The 18838-nt window shown below is 46.7% G+C and overlaps 1 protein-coding gene across 6 annotated transcripts in view; it reads left to right on the top strand.

Moving 5' to 3' along the window:
* Positions 1–18838, top strand: part of LOC108940691 (protein spire homolog 1-like) — a 43848-nt gene that overhangs the window by 6465 nt on the left and 18545 nt on the right. For all 6 annotated transcript variants that reach the window (XM_029260006.1, XM_029260003.1, XM_029260005.1 and 3 more), the window contains exons 2-4: positions 265–296; positions 13661–13891; positions 18033–18158. In XM_029260006.1, coding sequence (XP_029115839.1) covers positions 265–296; positions 13661–13891; positions 18033–18158 — 389 coding nt within the window. The remainder of the gene's footprint in view (positions 1–264; positions 297–13660; positions 13892–18032; positions 18159–18838) is intronic.

Below are 18838 nucleotides of genomic sequence, written 5' to 3'. Positions count from 1 at the left end.
GGTGTGTGGGCTCATAACACTACATAGAGTTCATTGGAAGTTGCTTTGGAGAAAAGCGTCTGCTAAATAAAAGAAGGTGAATAAATAAATGTAAATGTAAGAGAATCGCACCTCTAATGGACATTGTGTCCAGAGATTTTCCTGCATCCATCAGGGCCAGGGCACGAGCGAGCTGCCCAGCAGAAATGTTCCTCTTGCATGCGTGTGCACATTCACACTGCCGTGTACGGTAACTTACCGCGTTTCTTCTCTTTGTCTCCACAGATAAATACCAGTCGCCGTGTACAGCGACAGAGGTGAGTGTCTTCTTTTTTGCCCTTTCGATCACTCTGAGTTTTTTTGGTGGTCGGTGATGTACTGCTCACATGTCAGTCAGTGCTGCCTGCAAAAGGTTATGAATAATTCCATCACCAGTCAGTCTTACAGCAGGACTCACACTACTGGTTACACAACAGGCGTAGTAATCAAGGGTGTGGATGTTTAACCTGAGGGCCGGTGCTTCTGTTGGACCCTTTAGCGAGGTGCTTCACCCAAAGTGCATAAGGAGAATATTTCACTGCAAAATGCTTCACCTGGGTTGTGTTTTAAGTGCTGCCGGTGGAGACGGGTGGAAGAGACATTTATGCTGAGGTCAGTGTGGTGGGGAGGAGCGGGCGGAACTGGGTGACGCTCCTCGTGGCGGGTTTCCGGGGAAGTCGTCGGCACTAGACGAGTCATGTCGCACCTGCACAGGTAATGCTTTTGGAAGGAGACTCATCCCAAAAACCCGAGGACATTCTAAGGGTTTACATTTTCTCCCCCGGCGGTTCACTGCGTCCCAATTTACTACACATTTACTGGGATTCGACCCAAATTTGTCGCACGGTTCTGCGCCAGCCGTGACGCTTTAACATACACTTCGCTGTCCTCTATGGACGTGGGACGCTCTGGTCGGCCACTCGGCGTTCTTAAACAGTGAAAATGTCACTCTGCTGCGTTTCTTTTCTCAAGCCTACTTGGACGGCGTTTTACTCCCCAGTGACGGAACATTGACTCTTTGTCCATGTTGAACTGACGTCCCTCTGTCAAATTTTAATGCGATTCTCCTTCCCACTGAGGTATTTCCCTCGTTCATACAGCGTGACCCATGTCTTCCAAGCGTTAAGTGTCCCTCCGGAATGATCTGTCCTCGTGTGCTCAGCGGTGAAAGGGCTGCGTCCACTGTCTGGGATTGAGTCCATCCACCCGGGTGCTGCTTGTCCTCTTTTCCCTCCGACTTTGGCATGTGTCCCACGTATGAAAAGCTCAGTCTCATCATATCAGCTTCCAGTCACAGTTCTGGCCTGATTTGATCCAAGATCCATCTGTGTGTTTTCCAAAGTGACCTTAAAAGTCTTCTCCAGCACCACAGTTCGCGTCCCAGTTTTTACCGTCCCGTTTCTTCAGCGTCCAGCTGAAAATGACATTGGCCGAACAATTCTAACCTTTGTCCTTGTGGACACGTCAGCACACCGGAGGACCTTTTCCGGATCTTTCTTTGCAGCTCTGCCAAGCGCTGCTCTTCGGTGTGTCCCCTGACTGCTAGACCCCATGTGGTTGGTTATTGACCCCAGGAGGCAGAAGATGTCAAGTGTCATTTGAGGAAGGGCACCTTGGGGAGTCGGGGCACTCGGTGGGACACCTGCAGTGAGACAGCTGGAGCAGATGGAGACACCATGGGATACATACAGACGTGCTAACATGGGCACGTGCTAACACACGCAAACGCACAGGCCTGCACACACACACTCGCACACAGTGAGTCTGATTCAAAAAGAGAGGTAAATCCCCCGCTAAGCAGATTTGGCCCAGAGATGAGCTCTTATTGTGTCCACGATGGAGCTGGATGGGACAGCGATAGGGAATTCTGTCCAGGTGCACGCGACTGCAATGCAGGGGGTGGGAGGGGGGGTTATTATTACCGCCGCCTGGATGGGATCAGCATGCAGATATTCTTGACGGCTTCACACATGCGTGTCGGGCGAGCGACATCAAGCGCCGCGTCAAGTGGCCCGAGCGATTGAGACGAAGAGGCCGCACAACTGACCGCTCGTGCCACGGACGTTCCTCCCGTCTAATTTGTCCCCGCATTGGAAACATCAACCGCTTCCCCCCTCAACCCCACCCAGTTTCGCTCAGGAGAGTAGTAAAAAGCACACACATACTGTATTTTTCACACACGGAAGGTGAAACGCCTCCGGTTATTTCCTGTTTACCGAGTGACCGCGCGGCTCGCGATCAGCAGTGCCGAGCGAAAACCTGAACGTCTCTGCATCCCGTGCTTTCTGTAGGCGTTCGACCGGGAGGGCCTGACGATCCCAGGCCTGTAAATGAGTCCGTTGACAAAGTCCCCCAGCGTGCGGTTTTGGTTCGCCGTTCTGCCGGGAGACTCCGCAGCACCGGGTCCGACTCCATTCCCTTCCGTACCAGTAGACAGAATGAGCGATTAACCCAGACGTGCTGGCAGGGGGTTTAAGTTGGGATAAAGAGATCCTGTTGTGAGGCTCCCTGGCAGCCAGATCATAAATTGTAGTCTCTGTCAGACGAATAAAATAAACAAAAATTAGAACGACGTTAATAGGGTCAAGAAGGTCTCTTTTTTTAAAAAAAATCTTTGAAGAACACAGTGCTGAGAATGTGGAAAAGTTCTGCCCTGAAGTTTCGTTTTTACCATCCGTGGTGCTCATTCATCGATCGAGTTGTGTCGCCGCGGCAACCTCAATCGCGCCATCTGTGGTCCGGCTGACCGACCAGCTGTCGAGACTGTGACCGCGCGGTCCGGTCGGGTGTCCGCTGCCGCCTGCTGGGACGCTGTCGATTAAGCGAGTGTCCCGCTGAGCAAACACGAGTGCGTCCGCGCCCGTGTTCACGCCTGCGCTCCGTTCACGCCTGTGTCCACAGTTGGGTCCGCACCTGTGTTCCGCGGGACAGCCGTAGTGCCCTTTCGACAGATTTGGATGGTTTCTCTCTGGATCGCTACCTTCCCGTTGCCATGGAAACACATAACAGCTGCCTCTAAACAAAGTGTGGGAGTGTACCCGCTCTTTTATTATTTTACTTTATTATTTACCCGTCTTCGTTATATTATTCATCGTGTCTTTTGTGTTCTTTACTCAATACCGTGAGCTGCATGCTGTAGAGAGTTCCAGAACACAGAAGGCCTGTGTAAGTTGGTTATTTTTCACAGACTGGGATTAGAGGCCGAAAGGCTTTAATTGTCCCTTGTTTTAAGAACATAAAGAGAGTTTCAGGCTGCGTGAAAAGACGTACCAGAGACGTGCCGGCGGGGGTGAGCTTCAGGCGCACAGGACACACGCGTCCTTTTTCGGGTGTGTGCATATATGTGTGGTGAGGAACTCCTGGTGAAATTCTGCACAACCGTAGCACTTTTTTTTTAAAAGATTTATTTACTCATCAATGAGACTAAAGAAGTTTGAATTGTACTCAAGAAAGATCAGCTCCAATGGAACTGCTGGCAGACTAGGGGTTAAAACTAGTGCCTTTGGAGCTGATGGTTGCAGGTTTGAATCCAACCTCCCACTGTAGTACCCTTGAGTAAGGTGCTTACCTTAACTGCTCCACTAAAAATTACCCAGCTGTGTAAATGGGTAGGTAATTGCCGGTACATTCTGAGTCGTCTTGCATAAATCGAATGAATAAATGTAAAAACAAATGAGAGATGCCAGAATGCAGAGCAGGGTAAACGGTAACATGGTGGGCAGAGTACAGGTGGGAGGTCTGGATATTTGCCTGAAGGGTTACTGTTGAAGTACGAAGTCCCTCCTGGGATGTGAACCAGCAGAAGCTGTTTGAGTGGTTTCGATGTGAACTTTGCAGTCACCGTGGATAAACCGATGTGCTAAGTCACTCCGAGGGGGCATTTTAATCTCGCCTTACTTGTTGCTACGAGGAGAGTGTTGCTTCTCCATGTGGCGTTTCCATAGTTACAGCTTGATGGGGTGGTACTTCTCTCGGAAAAGTGTGGGAACAGCATCCAGTTGTTTCTTCAAGGATCAAAGCAGTGGCCTATGGTGTGGTCCCTCGAGGCTCTCCGGTCGCACGGGGGTGTGTGCGCTTGTGTGTGTGTGTCCCAGGGACTGAGTGAGGTAAGTGCACGTGGCCGCATGGTGAGTCATCGGTGGATTACCACATCCTCCACCGCTAATACGCCTGTCTGGGCTCCTTTCGAAAACGTAACTGTGCGTCTTTCATTGCCGCAGGGTCTGTGGTCGCCGCTGTCTCGTCTGAGGCCTGAGCCCCGCTGGGCCTTACGGGTTTACGTTTTTACCGAAACAGCTGTTGGACCTCAGCAGAGCTTTAAATGTGGATTATTCCTTCTCATACCCCGAACATGTGAGATTTGGCTAATTTGTCTGGTTATCCAGTAGTATAAAGCAGGGCTGTGGAGTCGGTACACAAAACCTCCGACTCCAGTAACACAGTAATTGCTTCCGACTCCACAGCGCTGCCCGAAAGTTGGAAATTATGTTGGGGGTCGACTTATCTGGTGGATATCGGCCTAAACCTATATTACACCTTTAATAGCTTGAGTAACACCTGGGTAGTGTGAGAAGACATGGGTTCGATCCCCGCTCAGCGTGTGTGGAGTTTGCGTGTTCTTCCTGTGTCTGTGTGGGTTTCCTCTGGGTGCTCTGGTTTCCTCCCACACTCCAAAGACATGCTGTTCAGGTTCATCCATAGTGTGTGAGTGACAGAGAGAGTCTGTGTGTGTGTTCCACTGATGTATGGATGAGTGACCCATTGTAAGTAGTGTAACTAGCAGTGTAAGTCACCACGGTAAATAAGGTGTGTGGGCTCATAACACTACATAGAGTTCATTGGAAGTCGCTTTGGACAAAAGCATCTGCTAAATAAATAAATGTAATTTTTGGAGGTTGACTTATACGCCAGATCGACTTATACGCCCGCATATACGGTACACTTAGTCCAAGTTGATGCATTTTTACTCCAGTAAAACTCTCCAGTAATCCAATAATTGCTTCCAACTCAGACTCCATAGCACTGGTATAAAGGTTAGCGCTAATGACTTGTAACCTAGAGGTTGTATGTTCCAATCCTGCTCATACGACTGTTGTATTGCCTTTAAAAAAGACTTTTACCCTTACCTGCTGTGGTGAAAATACCCTGCTGTTTCAACGGGTAAACAGTTCTAAATAATTTTAGTTGAAGGCACAGCTAAATGGCAAATGCTGTCACTTCTTTTCTGGGCAGCTGGTAGGAGAGTGCTTAGTGGGGCAGCCTGTGGATTTGGAAGACCCTGGTTCAAATCCCTCCTCCTGCTCTGGCACCCAAGTACTTACCCTGTATTGCTCCAGTGAAAATTAACTTGGCCAAGTGAGTAAATCATTATAAGCAGCTTTGGAGAAAAACATCAGCTGAATGAATAAATGCGTTCAAACCATAGAATATGTCTGGAAGGTCAGCTGTAGTGGTTTGAGTTGTTGCCTTGGAACTGGAAGACCTTGGTTTGAATCCCACTTTCTGCTTCAGTAAAAATTACTGTGCTGTACAAGTGGGTAAATCCCTGTTAGTAGCTGAGTATGGAAACCTAGCATGGTGTGTTGCTTTGGAGAAAAGTGTCAAGTACATAAGCAAACACCTGTGAAGTGAGAACTCTGGGTGCTGGAGTGATGAATGATGGGTTTGAAGCTTGAATCCCTGGAGGAAAGTTGCTGTCCATTTCTGCATGAGTGCTCCTCAATTACGCTAGTAGGCATCCAGATGTACTTTAAGTCTCGTGTGAGCGAAGATTTAATGTCTCGAAAGACCCAAGGCACTCAAAGTGGAAGAGCTCCTTCCCCTCGAACCGGCAAAGCTGTGTAGGATTGCAGGTCACATCCCCTCCTCCCTGTCTTTCTGTTTATCCATCTGGCATTAGTAGACCTTTCCGGCCTCATGGAGCTGCTGCTCAGGTAGTTTGATCTCCGTTACCTTCCTTGTCTTCTCTCTTGACTTTCCAGTTTAAAATTATAGTAACACGTCTCATCTTGGTTGCTTGACTTGTCCTCAAGGGAAGGAGATGAATGAAAGGAAGGAGATGGGTCTTCACATTATGTGGGTGAATAGGTTTATGCTGAATTCGATGAGGTGGAATTTACAAATTCCTCTTTATACATTTTTAAAGATTCTGCTCAAAGAAGAGCTGTGGACAGATGAGTGAATGTTGTTGATATGCTGTACAATGTGCTTCATGTAAGATCATTTAGCATTTCTCATACACCCTAACCCTAACTCCAACCTTAACCCTAACCCAATGCCTATCCCTATCCTTAGCCTTAACCTTAACTCTAACTCTAACCACAACCCTAACTCATTTCCTAGCCCTATGCCTATCGCTAAGCATAACCCTATCTGTAACCCTATCCCTATCCCTATCTCTATCTCTAACCTTAACTCTAACTCTAACCCCAACCCTAACCCTATCCCTATCTGTAACTCTAACCCTAACCTCAACCTCAACCCTACCCCTATCCCTAAACCTAACCCTAAACCTGTCCCTAAACCTAACCCTGACCAGCCTAGAATACATCATGGTCTTTTATGTTTCGTAGTAGAGTCACTGATGATTCAAAGCGACAATGATTTATGGGATGATGGGAATTTATCCCATAAATCATGATGGGAAATATGAATGATGGGAATTATGGGATCATTTGGCCTCAGTTTGTCACGCCCTCCTCGGCGCAACAAGGATCACCTGCGGCGGATCAGGGGACGACTGCATAAAAGGGCGGTCTGGAGCACACTCAGACGTGGAACCTTGTTCAGCCTTGATCATCGCTCTAATGTGTGCTTCCTGAATACTTACCCTGTTCCTCCCGTCCTCAACCTTGTTCTCCCGTCTCCTTTCCCTTCTTTCTCTGGACCTCACGGTTTCCACGATCTCCTGTTTGTCTCACAGATCACGGCTTTCGGATTGTCCCTCTGGTTACGTTTGTACATCGGCGACCCTTGGATTGTTTTGTGACCACGGTTTTTGGATCCTCCTTTCGAACCCCGACACACCGCGCTTAGGGCCGGCGGCTTCCTTCCGTTGTGACACCATGACACAGTTAGCTGTTTCACCATTTGGTCTGCGTGTGAGATTGTGTGAGTGTATGAGTATGTGAGCGTGTATTTGTGTGAGACAGACTCAGAGAAATGTCTGTGCATTGAACACTGAGATGGAAATGAACCTGAATGACACGAATCTCATGGAGGAAGAATTCCTTTCACCCTTTCATCCTGCGGCTGTGTTTCTTCATCCTTCCCAGCAGTGACACATAATCTCTCTGGGCTTCAGATTGTAGGTCTGCTGTTGTTCTTGTCTTGTTAATTATTCAATTTACTACAGACAATATATTTTAAGAACTGTTGTCCTACGGTGGACATAGTCTCACCAATAAATAAGAAAAACCGTAAAAATCTTTGCCCACTAAATGGATTTTTGTGAGAGACCGCAGGTTGCGTCCCTTGTAATGAGTGTCTGTTCATTAATCGACCTCAGCAAGTTTCTCTTCAGTTGGAAAGAACTGGAAGAGGGTGTTTTGAGATGGAGCCAAACTCCTAAGACAATCAAGGTTTTGTGTCTTTTTAAGAAATGCTTAAGACCCGAAGGTTGCTGGTTCTCCTGCTGCCAGCACTTATAAATCTGTTTACTCGTGATTCATTGATTTGAATGTGCTCTTCAATGACTTCAGACTTTTCCCAGCAGGATTTGTCCTGCTCTGCCCTGATTGTGGATTGCCGGGGGGGTGGCTGACTGGGGTATTCTCATGGAAATTCTCCCTGGGGCACTACTGGGGAGATGTGGGATACCGAAATTATAAGCTCAGGCCGTACAAAGATCCTCTGGGATTTGTTTTCTTAAATATCCTTTTACCACAGGGTTGCTGCAATGTAAATACTCTTAAAAGTAACAGATGAGTCACACTGTTGTTGTTATTTACATTTATTTATTGATCAGACACTTTTCTCCAAAGCAACTTCCAATGAACTCTATGTAGTGTTATGAGCCCACACACCTTATTCACCGTGGTGACTTTCACTGCTAGACACACAATGGGTTACTCACCCATACATCAGTGGAACACACACACACTCTCTCTGTCACCCACACACTATAGGGGAACCTGAACAGCATGTCTTTGGACTGGGGGAGGAAACCAGAGCACATGGAGGAAACCCACATGGACCATGTGAACGCCACACAGACTGGGTGGGGATCAAACCCATGTCCTCTCGCACCACCCAGGCACTGTGAGACAGCAGCACCACTCACTGTGCCACCGTGGCATGCTACTAAGTGCTGTTGATGCCAATTTTTGGCAACCACACTAGAGTAATAGAGCGCCTCCGTAATAATTTTCTCACTTGTGTGCTTAGTGTTGGAAGGGTTGTCTTCATTGTCTCTGTGGTCGAGTCCATCCTCTGGTTGCTGATGGTCCTCTTCTTTTTCCTCCAACTTTTCCATGCCTTAGCATCTTTTTGAGACAGTCTGATCTTTGCGTGATGTTTCCAAAGTACGATAACCTCGGACTCATCATCGGTCCTTTCGATTGACCTGAGATGCCGAAGCTTTGAAGTTCAGAAACTGGTCGTTTTGTGAGCATGACAGCTGTCTGAGCCTGCTGTTTTCAACTAGCACAGCTCCTGAACTGAGCTCCCATATGTCACTGACACTAATTCCACCACTTCAGAGTAAACTGAGGACCCTGCGTGATCATGACCATGTGGTGGAAGCACCGGCAAGGAAACCCAGAGCTCCTGAACTACTGTGGCCTTGATCTGTGATTCCAGAGTTTGGATCGAGGTCTCCTTTGACATTCATGCTACGTTTCTGGTCCTCAAGGCACATGCATGCATCCCGCATCCTGAAGTCTGAGTGAAAAGACAACTGGTTCTTTGCACAATGAAAATGAAAATTAACTGCGAAGGAAGAACTAAGTCAGTTGTGTCACCAGGACAGCAAACATTTCCGAAAAGCTGTAGGGATGCTGGTTTTGTGTATCTCGGCAGTCTGTCTTAAAACGGCCCTTTCGGACCGGACACGAGATGTTTTTTATTACCTCCGGCCTCTCATTTTGACAGCTCGGCTGCTCTGAAAGGCTCCAGTGCGTAGCGGCAGAACAAGCTGACCTACTTTGTATTGGCTTGGGACTCAAAGGCATCGAGGGAGGAACATTTGAATTAATGTGCAAGTTAATTACAAGGAAATAAAACATATCTTCTAATTCTTGAAAGCTCTCTAAAATCTTTCTTTTGCCCTGGACCTGTGTGCTCTCTGGAGACCTCACCATATTAGTTTTAGGGTTATCAAGTGTTATGTGTGTCTTTCACTATCACTTTCTGGAGTAAACTGATTGGCAGTATGCAGCAGATTCTAGTGTGGGGTTGCTGAGTTCCTGGAAGTAAATGTTATTTAGAATGTGGATGAAGAACACCAGTTGCAGGCCTTGAAACTTTGGTTTGGTAGTCAATGACAGGTCTTAAGGACTTCAGCTAGACATTCAATGGCAGGCTTTGAGGATTCAGTTGGGTAACCAGTGACAGGCTTTGAAAACTCTAGATTGGTAGTCAGTGGCAGGCCTTGAGGACTTTGTTGGGCATTCAGTGATAAGCTTTGAGGGCTTCAGCTGGGTAGCTAGTGGCAGGCCTTGAAAACTTTAGTTTGGTATTCATTGACAGATCTGGGGGGCTTCAGTTGGGTAGCTAGTGGCAGGCCTTGAAGACTCAGTTGCGTAACCAGTGACAGGCCTTGAAAACTTTAGTTCCGTATTCATTGACAGATCTGGGGAGCTTCAGTTGGGTAACTAGTGGCAGGCCCTGAAGACTCAGTTGGGTAACCAGTGACAGGCCTTGAAAACTTTAGTTCTGTATTCATTGACTGATCTGGGGGATTTCAGTTGGGTAGCTAGTGCCAGGCTTTGAAAACTTTGGTTTGGTAATCAACAGGAGTTCTTGAGGATTTCAGTTAGGTAGCCAGTGGCAGGCCTTGAAAAATTTAACTGGGTACTCAGTGGAAACCCTTGAGAACATAATTTGGGTGGCGTGCTTCAAGGGAACCCTGGGTATTGAACAGTGGGTGGCCGCTTCCAGTCTCAGTGGATAACAGGTCCCAGTCCGTAAAGTCTTTCAGCCGGTGTCCTCAACCCTCAGCAGCTGTATTGTGTGTGATGTTGTAGCTCGAGATATACTTTTGGGATCTTATTATATGGTACCATTATATGGTCAGATCCCAAGTTGCCATATAACTTTTCTGTTGAGCATGTAGCCCTCAAATGGGGATATTTCGGTTCTGCTACAGAATGTTAAATGAGTCCTGAGAGATGTGATTAATGGAGGAATTTGTCTTTTTGCATTTCCTTGTAAACACCCAGAACACACTGCTGGCATTCAGCAGGACAATGAGAAACCCTTGGGTAAATGTATCCAGTGTTTAACTACGGTTTACAGAGTCATTAATCAGCAAGGCAGTTTTGAATGTACAGCAGGGAGGGACTGGTGTCAGGGGAGCTCAAGGTAGTCGAGTTCCAAAAATGACATTACCATTACCATTACACAATGAATAATGGCCAGCAAGGGTCAAATCCAGCAGAGAAATGTCACAAATGGTAGTGGACATTGCTTTGCACTTGGTTTCAACTGTCCGGGAAAAGCCCTGAGCTCAGTTTCATCACCTATATGGTTTTCCCTCCTGCTCTGTTTTTTTCCCTCTTACCTACCTGGATACCTGAGAGGCCTCACCTAGATCAGCTATATATAGCAAAGAGTGTGTGGGAAATCCCAGCTTCCCTGGAAATCTGTGGCTTGTGCACCACGCCTATGGTAGTCCATCTTCTTTCTGTTCAGCTGGATTTGGGAGTTTCGCTGCTCTGTACTGTAGTAGTACCACTTTCACGTGATGTGGTAGATACCTGTGGTTTTGTCTGGTTGTGCTGCCTTCGCTGGAATTTTTCTCTATAAATTGGGTGATGGATTCCAAATTGAGATGTAAATGAGATCGCAGAAGATGTGCTACAATGACTTCCGATGTTATGGGAGAGTCCGTAATCTAAAAAAGATTCAATCGTTTAAAGTGAACTCTTTCATTACGTTACGTTTGAAAGACCTGTAAATTGTGTGTATGTACGAGTGTGTGAGAGCGGGGTTCAAAAACCCTTTTTCTCTCTGCAGGAGCAGGTTGAGGTAGGAATACAGCGGTAAGATCGTGGTGATTTGACGTGAATACCAATGACCCACAGACAGACAGACAGACTGAGTAAGGGAAAAATCCCCTCCGTCCTCCGTCTCGTCGCGAACCTCTTTCCCCTCGGTCCTCTTTGAGATCTACACATTGCCCTGAGTAATTCCACATGACTCAGCTCGATTTTTCAGAATGTGGATGAGCGGCGAGTTTGTGTCCCATGCGACCTTGTAACCGATCTAGCGTCCTCGCATGGTGGTGTCGCGCCGTTTGTGTATTCTGAAAACGCCGCGTTCTGTGGCTCGTTGTCCGGGTCGAGTTGGAAAAACACCGCATGTCTTGTACGGGAGGACAGCCAAGTGTTGATGTTTACCTCTGGCACGCCAGTCGGGTGGTGCGTGCGGGCGCGTGGGTGGGTATGCGCGCGTGAGACACGGCTCAGCCTGGGAGTTTCGGAATGTCGAAGCGCCGCAATACCTTTAAAAGATGTGTTGTTTGTCTTGATGTAGTATTTTGAAAGGGCAAAGTCAGGGTGTCAAGTGTCAAAACATAGTGTTTGAAGCGGTCCTCCGGTGGACCATCATAGTCCACCTTGAGTCATTCGGGTGGTAAAGGACCATGTCGGTAATTCCCAGAAACCGTGAGTTGAGGGGCCCTGAGGTGGTGGGACTAGAGGATGTGGGTGTAGACGATGACCAGAAACCGAGAGCTTGGCGCCATCCTGCTGTTGTAAGGAGATACCTCTGGGAGACACAGGTTCCCCTCCGGGGGGTAAACAAAGGGAGGATTCTTCACCCTGGATGTCTGGGTGTCCTGGTTCCCAGGCGCTCCTTGACCAGCGAGGACAGACGCAGCCTCCCTCCCATGGATCTGGTCATGTGACCTATTCACCTGCCTCCTTATCTGGGGGAAAAGCGACACCCGTCTTTCTCCATCAGTGCTGTAACTCAATTTGGAGGAGATGCTGTTCAAGCGATTTTTCTGCGAGAAGCAGGAACGAGGAGCAGAAATTATTTTTAGTGTATGAAATGTGACAGCAGTAGAGCAAAGCCGTTTGTATCTGTACCGCAGTGGAAGCTCAGGGGCCGCTGCACTGACACAGATCTGCTTCTTCTACACTCGTACTCTTCTTTTTCGCCCTCTATTCCTTTGTATGCATCAGAAAATTAATCATTAATAACTGCTGCCTGGTTCCTTATAAATAAGCCCCTCAACAGTAACTCCTGCTTTCTCTGCTATTTATATTCTTCTCAATATTCATCTTTATATATTAATTTATCAGCTGTAATTTTGCCAAGAGTTGTTGCTTTGATACAGTACAAGAAATGAACCCCCCTACACCAGCTTTGTTGGTTTAAGCCACCCATTCAGGCAAACTGAGCTGTGTACTTAACTCCCAGCATATGGAATATACCAATGCAATCAGAGGGGTGGTTTACACAGACCGACACAACACCTTGTAGATGGTAGCACACCGGCCAGAGTTAAGATCCTAGGAAACCAAGTCAAAGTGAACGGGAGGACAGTTTTTCCCTGAGGAAGTGAGCGTGACACTGTTGGCAGCGTTCCTACTGTGTGCAGTAATAGCAGAGTTTATTGAATCAATCCACTGTAAACACAGTGTAACAGTACAGTTACGTAACATAGTAAATTCGGCAATTCGGTCTGGGGGTCCGGGCGAAGAGTGAGACTAGAGCCAGGGATCTTCACATAATGCCTACTAATTAGAAATGCAAGGTCACACTCCACGTTGGCTCCTGAATCCTCCATCCTCTAAGTCCAGCACTGTGATTTTTTTTAAATATGTGTACAGTATGTATATACAGTATAATATATCAGATTATATATAACCTTATTTAAATCAACATGGTTTTGTTTGCATGAACACTTTTAGCCAGTGCAGTCTTCATACTCCATCAGACTGACTGGATGAGATATGTCCTCCACCGCCCCACGCGAGTGCATACATCACATTACATAACACCAAGACATATTTATTTTTGTAACACAGAACACTGTCATTCAGATCATGATCCAAAGCCAGGAAAAGGATTGTGGTGGGTGTAATAGGGTCCATGCTGACATGGCAGGATGGGGGGGGGGTCAGGATTGTAAAAGCAGCCAATGGCATGGCTTTGGGTCCCCCCTCCCTACTACTGCTATAGTGCTCATAGGGACAGCAGGTGGCGTAGTGGCTAGAAATGTCACCTTCCGGTCAAAGAACCAAGGTTAGAATCCCTGTTCTAGCTGTGTAAATGGGAAAATCATTACAAGACATGTATTGTACAAACCTCACGTTGTAGGGTGTTTTGAATGAGGCATTTAAGTAATGTTTAATAACAGTAGTAATAATAATAATAACCCCCTTGATAAGTGTTTTTGCTAAGCAATGACATGACACCAAGACGAGTGGAAGATGATGCATGACTGGGAAATGCATGTTCCCCCCCGCTGCAGGTGATTGAGTCGCTGGGCATCATGGTCTACAAAGCGCTCGACTACGGGCTGAAGGAGAGTGAGGAACGGGAGCTGAGCCCCCCGCTGGAGCGGCTCATCGATCTCATGACCAACATGACGGAGGGGGACAGCTGCCCTGACGAGGGTTACGAGGCCACCGAGGAGGAGGACGAGGGTGAGGAAGACCTGGCCGGCGGCTGCAGCGTCCGCCGCTACAGGGACATCCTCAAGGTTGGTCGTCCCCGGCTGCGCAAGAGCATCTTCTCTCCTTTTACACAGATCGTTACAATGGCAATGACGTCACACTCTGAATGGGGTTTTACCCAGAATGCACTGCACACCATGTGATTACGATGCCACTATGTGCTTGTGGACAACTGGTAGTGTAGTGGCTTGAATCTCACCTACTGCTCTTGTAATTACCCTCAAATTGCACCAGTAAAATTACCTAGCAGTGTAAAATGGGTATATCGGTGTAAGTTGCTTTGGAGAAAATTGTCAGTTAGATGAATAAACAAAAACGTGTGTGTTTACTTTGACGGAAGCATCCGGAAGGTGGGATGTTTGTTAGTGTGTGCCGTTGTTTGAGCAGCGAAGAACTTCCCCAAGAATCAAGCCGTGACTGGTGTCTCGAGTGGATCGGCTTCTCTGCTCATTTTGAAGAAGAAAAACGCTCATAAAGAAATAAATGATTTTCTTTAAGATGTATTAATTCCATTTATTGTAGGTGCTTCAGTAAACTACATGATTTGGGATTGTTTGGGGAATTTTAATGTAAATTTTTTTCTTAATGCTGAAGATTTTCAGAAGTTTGGCTCTGCATGCCATGTACAGTATGTGTGGACCTTTTATTTTTTTATGATTTCCTTTTATCTTCCGATAAGCGCACAAAGGATGACACATGGCATATTTGATTGAACTAGATGATAACGACCAGCAGTGGCGGCACAGCGAGTATCGCTGCTGTCTCACAGCACCTGAGGGGTGCGAAAGGACCTGGGTTCGATCCCTGCTCAGTCTGTGTCGAGTTTACATGTTCTCCCCATGTCTGTGTGGGTTTCCTTCAGGTGCCCTGGTTTCCTCCCACAGTCCAAAGACATGCCATTCAGGTTGACCCATAGTGTGTGAGTGACACACAGAGAGTGTGTTCCACTGATGTATGGATGAGTGATCCAGTGTAAGTAGTGTATCTAGCAGTGTAAGTCACCTTGGTCAATAAGGTGTGTGGGTTGATAACACTATCTAGAGTTCATTGGAAGTCACTTTGGAGTAAAGTGTCTGCTAAATAAATGTAAACAAGCCATGCCTGGATTCCTGACAGGCTTTAGAGGAGGTCCCAAGGTCGAAGCCTTGCGTGGAGTGAAACTGAACTTTAAAATCCTTTCTTGGTTTTCCCCCTTGCTTTTGGTCTAGTGGGGCCTGAACCCACAGCCCAGGAGCTGTGAGGCACCAGCGCTATTGACTGTGCCTCCCTTTTCTATTCAGAAACACTATTTGATTATAGCCGCTGCATCCTCTGAGCAAGGCATCCGTTTGCAATCTAACCCTAGGCGCAGATGGTCCAGAAGCCACCCTCCATGGCAGAACGGTTCCACAATGTTCTACTGCCCTAACCCTAACCCTAACCCGGCCACAGTCAGGGAATGACGCAGCTCCATCGTGAGCCGTGAGCTGATCGGTATGATCTGGGATTAGTGCCGCCCCCTACGATGAGGTGTCTTTAACCTCAACTTAACCTTCTACACTAAAGAGACTTCCTTCCATGGTTCCATGTCAACATGCCATTCACACTAGGTTGTTATGTGACACAGAGCTCCAGGTCCTCTACAACTGGCCTAATTGGACTAAGGATAGTAATAGTAGCTCCTTTGATCACATCCTTAATTATCACTCTTTGTTTACAGTAGAATAAGTAATTATTTCTATGTATTCATTTAGCAGACACACTTCTTTAAAGCCACTTACAATTACTTACCCCTTTACACACCTAAGGAGGTTTCCTAGAGCAAGTAAGTTGCTCAAAGGCCCTAGAGCTGGAAAGGGGTTCAAACCTGCAACCTTCAGGTCCAAAGGCAGCAGGGCTAACCACTATGCTACTAGCTGCAGCTAGTGATGCTGTCATGAATACACATATTCTGTTGTGATGGGCCGTACAGTCTTCTGTCTTATGAAGGTCATTCAGACCCGAAAAACCTTTTGTAAGGTAAATTCTTGTTAGTCCCAGTGGTTAAAGTTTTTATTTGTTCCTGAGCCCCAGAACCGATACCAGTTTATACTAAAATGTCACCAGATTCTATTAACGTTAAGACAGTATCTTCAATAGTTACCGTTAACTATCAGAACACAGCAGTTTCCTTTCATTAATTTAACTAGACGTATATACCGTAGTACACTTACTCATTTAGCTGACGCTTTTCTCCAAAGCAACTTATAGTAAGTTACCTACAGCTATATACCCTTTTAAACAGCTAGGTAATTGTACTGGAACAATTTAGGGTACCTTTACTCAAAGGTACAACATCTGGATGGGGATTTGAACATACAACCACTGGATCCAAATGCAACAGTTCTAACCACACTCCACAGTATTAGTTTTATTACAGTCTATTATGAGCTCCTGTCCTCTGTGTTCTCACCAGCAGAGTCCACAGAGACCCCTCAGAGGCTCCTGTCAAGTTCTTCATGTCACTTTCCTGCCATTCCTTGCAGTGGCAATGATCTTTTTTTGTCCGGATCCTCAGGCTGTCTGGACAGGAATGACCAGTCTCTGATTGTCCCCCATTGCAAACTCTGTCCCCTGTCTCCTTTTCCCATCCTTTGCTGACTTTTTGACTTTGTGGTACATAGGTCCTAAGATTTTTTGTTCGAAGAAGTAAGAGTGCAGGAGCACCTGTTCACTCCCTACACCCCAGCAAGAGCACTGTGCATCTCCAACTGCTTCCCGGTCCCTCTCACAAGAGGTCCAAAATGGAAAGTCCTTCAGTTCTTGGTTTTGGTTTCGATTTGGTGGAATGAGCTCCCTCTGCCCCTCGGAGTTGCTGAAGCCTTCAGGAAGGGTCTCAAAACTCAGAAACAGTGGATTTGAGCAAACTGACCTGAATGCACTTCATTTACTCTCAATTATGTGTTGCTTCAGAAAGCTCAGGTCAGTTGATAGTGAAGTGGTTAGAGCTGTGTTTAGATCCAGAGGTCATAGGTTCAAATTTCACCTCTAGCTATCATACCCTTGTGCAAGGCACTTACCCTAAATTACACACACACACTTTCTGAACCGCTCGTCCCATACAGGATCACAGGGAACTGGAGCCTACCCGGCAACACAGGGCATAAGGCCAGAGGGGGAGGGGACACACCCAGGACAGGACGCCAGTCCATCACAAGGCACCCCAAGCAGGCCTCGAACCCCAGACCCACTGGAGAGCAGGACCCGGTCCAATCCACTGCGCCACTGCACCCCTACCCTAAATTACTCCAGTAAAATTACCCAGCTGTATAAATGACTAAATATTGAGTTAAATGGCTTAACTGTAAGTTGCTTTGGAGGAAAGTGTCGGCTCAGTGGGTATGTGATAAGTGTCTGTGACATGACGTAACAATGGGGAAAAAGTGTAATAGAGGTGAAGATGAGTTTCTTTTTCAGTGCTAGAAATCATTTCTTTTGTAATATGTGTCAACACAAGATTCCATCTAAGGGCAAGACGGAGTTAATGGCGCGTGGAAAAAATGTCACTCGACCAGTATGTGGAGTGTGAAAGCTGTAAGGTAACAACTAGAGACTGTGACTGGTATTTTACTGTTGGAACTGCCCAGTGTCAGTCAGGGTGACTCTCTCTGCCTCAAAGACACCCCAGAGAGCAGGACGTCACACGTGTTGTCACTGCAGCTGGGGACAGAGAGACATAATATGCTGACCATGTGCGGATGTCCCTAGTTACTCTCGTTATGTGTAGTACATTCTTTGGAGTAATATCATATAAATATTATATGGTAATGAGGACCTGGGTTTGATCCCCACTCAGTCTATGTGGAGCTTGCATGTTCTTTCCGTGTCTGCGTGGGTTTCCTCTGGGTGCTCTGGTTTCCTCCCACAGTCCAATGACAAGCTGTTCAGGTTCCCCCATAGTGTGTGAGTGACAAAGAGAGTGTGTTCCACTGATGTATGGATGAGTGACCCAGTGTAAGTAGTGTATCCAGCAGTGTAAGTCACCACAGTGAATGAGGTGTGTGAGCTGATAACACTACATAGAGTGTTATCATAGAGAAGCATTCCTGTACAGTGTAATATGAAAATAATTGTATATGATTTTTTGCCCAAGCAAATTCAAACTTTGCGTATGTAAATAATAAGAATCCTTCCCATTGTCGCTTGCAGCTCTGCACCTCTCACCTCCCCAGTCCCTCGGATGCCCCCAGCCACTATCAAGCCGTGTGCCGGGCCCTCTATGCTGAAACCAAGGAGCTGCGCACCTTCCTGGAGAAGATCAGGAATGCCAAGGAGGTGAGATCACAACCTTTTGTCATTAGAGATCTAAAGTGATCGACATGGGATTGGGCTAGCCTGGAGGTCTTTAGTGAACAGTGAGGGATCTTCTCTGGGCTGCACATGTACACATGTGATGGGTTCTTCTCTTAGCTAGAGATTTACTTGGGATCTGCGCCAGTTTCCAACAACCTGAGGGTTGTCATCAGTTTTATGAGACGCAGAGCACGGGATACACTCTGCTGTTGACTGCAACTGACACAAAGCCACCCGCAAGTCGACATAACTCATATACAGTACTGTTGATGGATGGATGGATGGATGGATGGATGGATAAATAAACAGAAAAACAGATGGGTGGATGGATGGATGGATAAGTAAACAGAAAAACAGAGTAATGGGTGGGTGGATGGATGGATGGATGGATGGATGGATGGATGGATGGATAAGTAAACAGAAAATCAGATGGATCGATGGATGAATAAACAGAAAAACGGATGGATGGATGGATGGATGAACAGGAAAACGGATGGATGGATGGATGGATGGATGGATGGATGGATGGATAAACAGAAAAATGGATGGATGGAACATAGACAGAAACTTCATTGATCTCAAAGAAAATAACCCAGTATTTGCTTTGATCTCCTGTTTACCTCAGTTCTGCGTTTGAAGCCCACTGATGTGGATTAAAATAT

The sequence above is a fragment of the Scleropages formosus genome, chromosome 18 (assembly GCF_900964775.1).
Source record: "Scleropages formosus chromosome 18, fSclFor1.1, whole genome shotgun sequence".
NCBI lineage: Eukaryota > Metazoa > Chordata > Actinopteri > Osteoglossiformes > Osteoglossidae > Scleropages > Scleropages formosus.
Note: the sequence above shows the minus strand (reverse complement) of the source record. Positions and strands in the feature narration are given on the sequence as shown.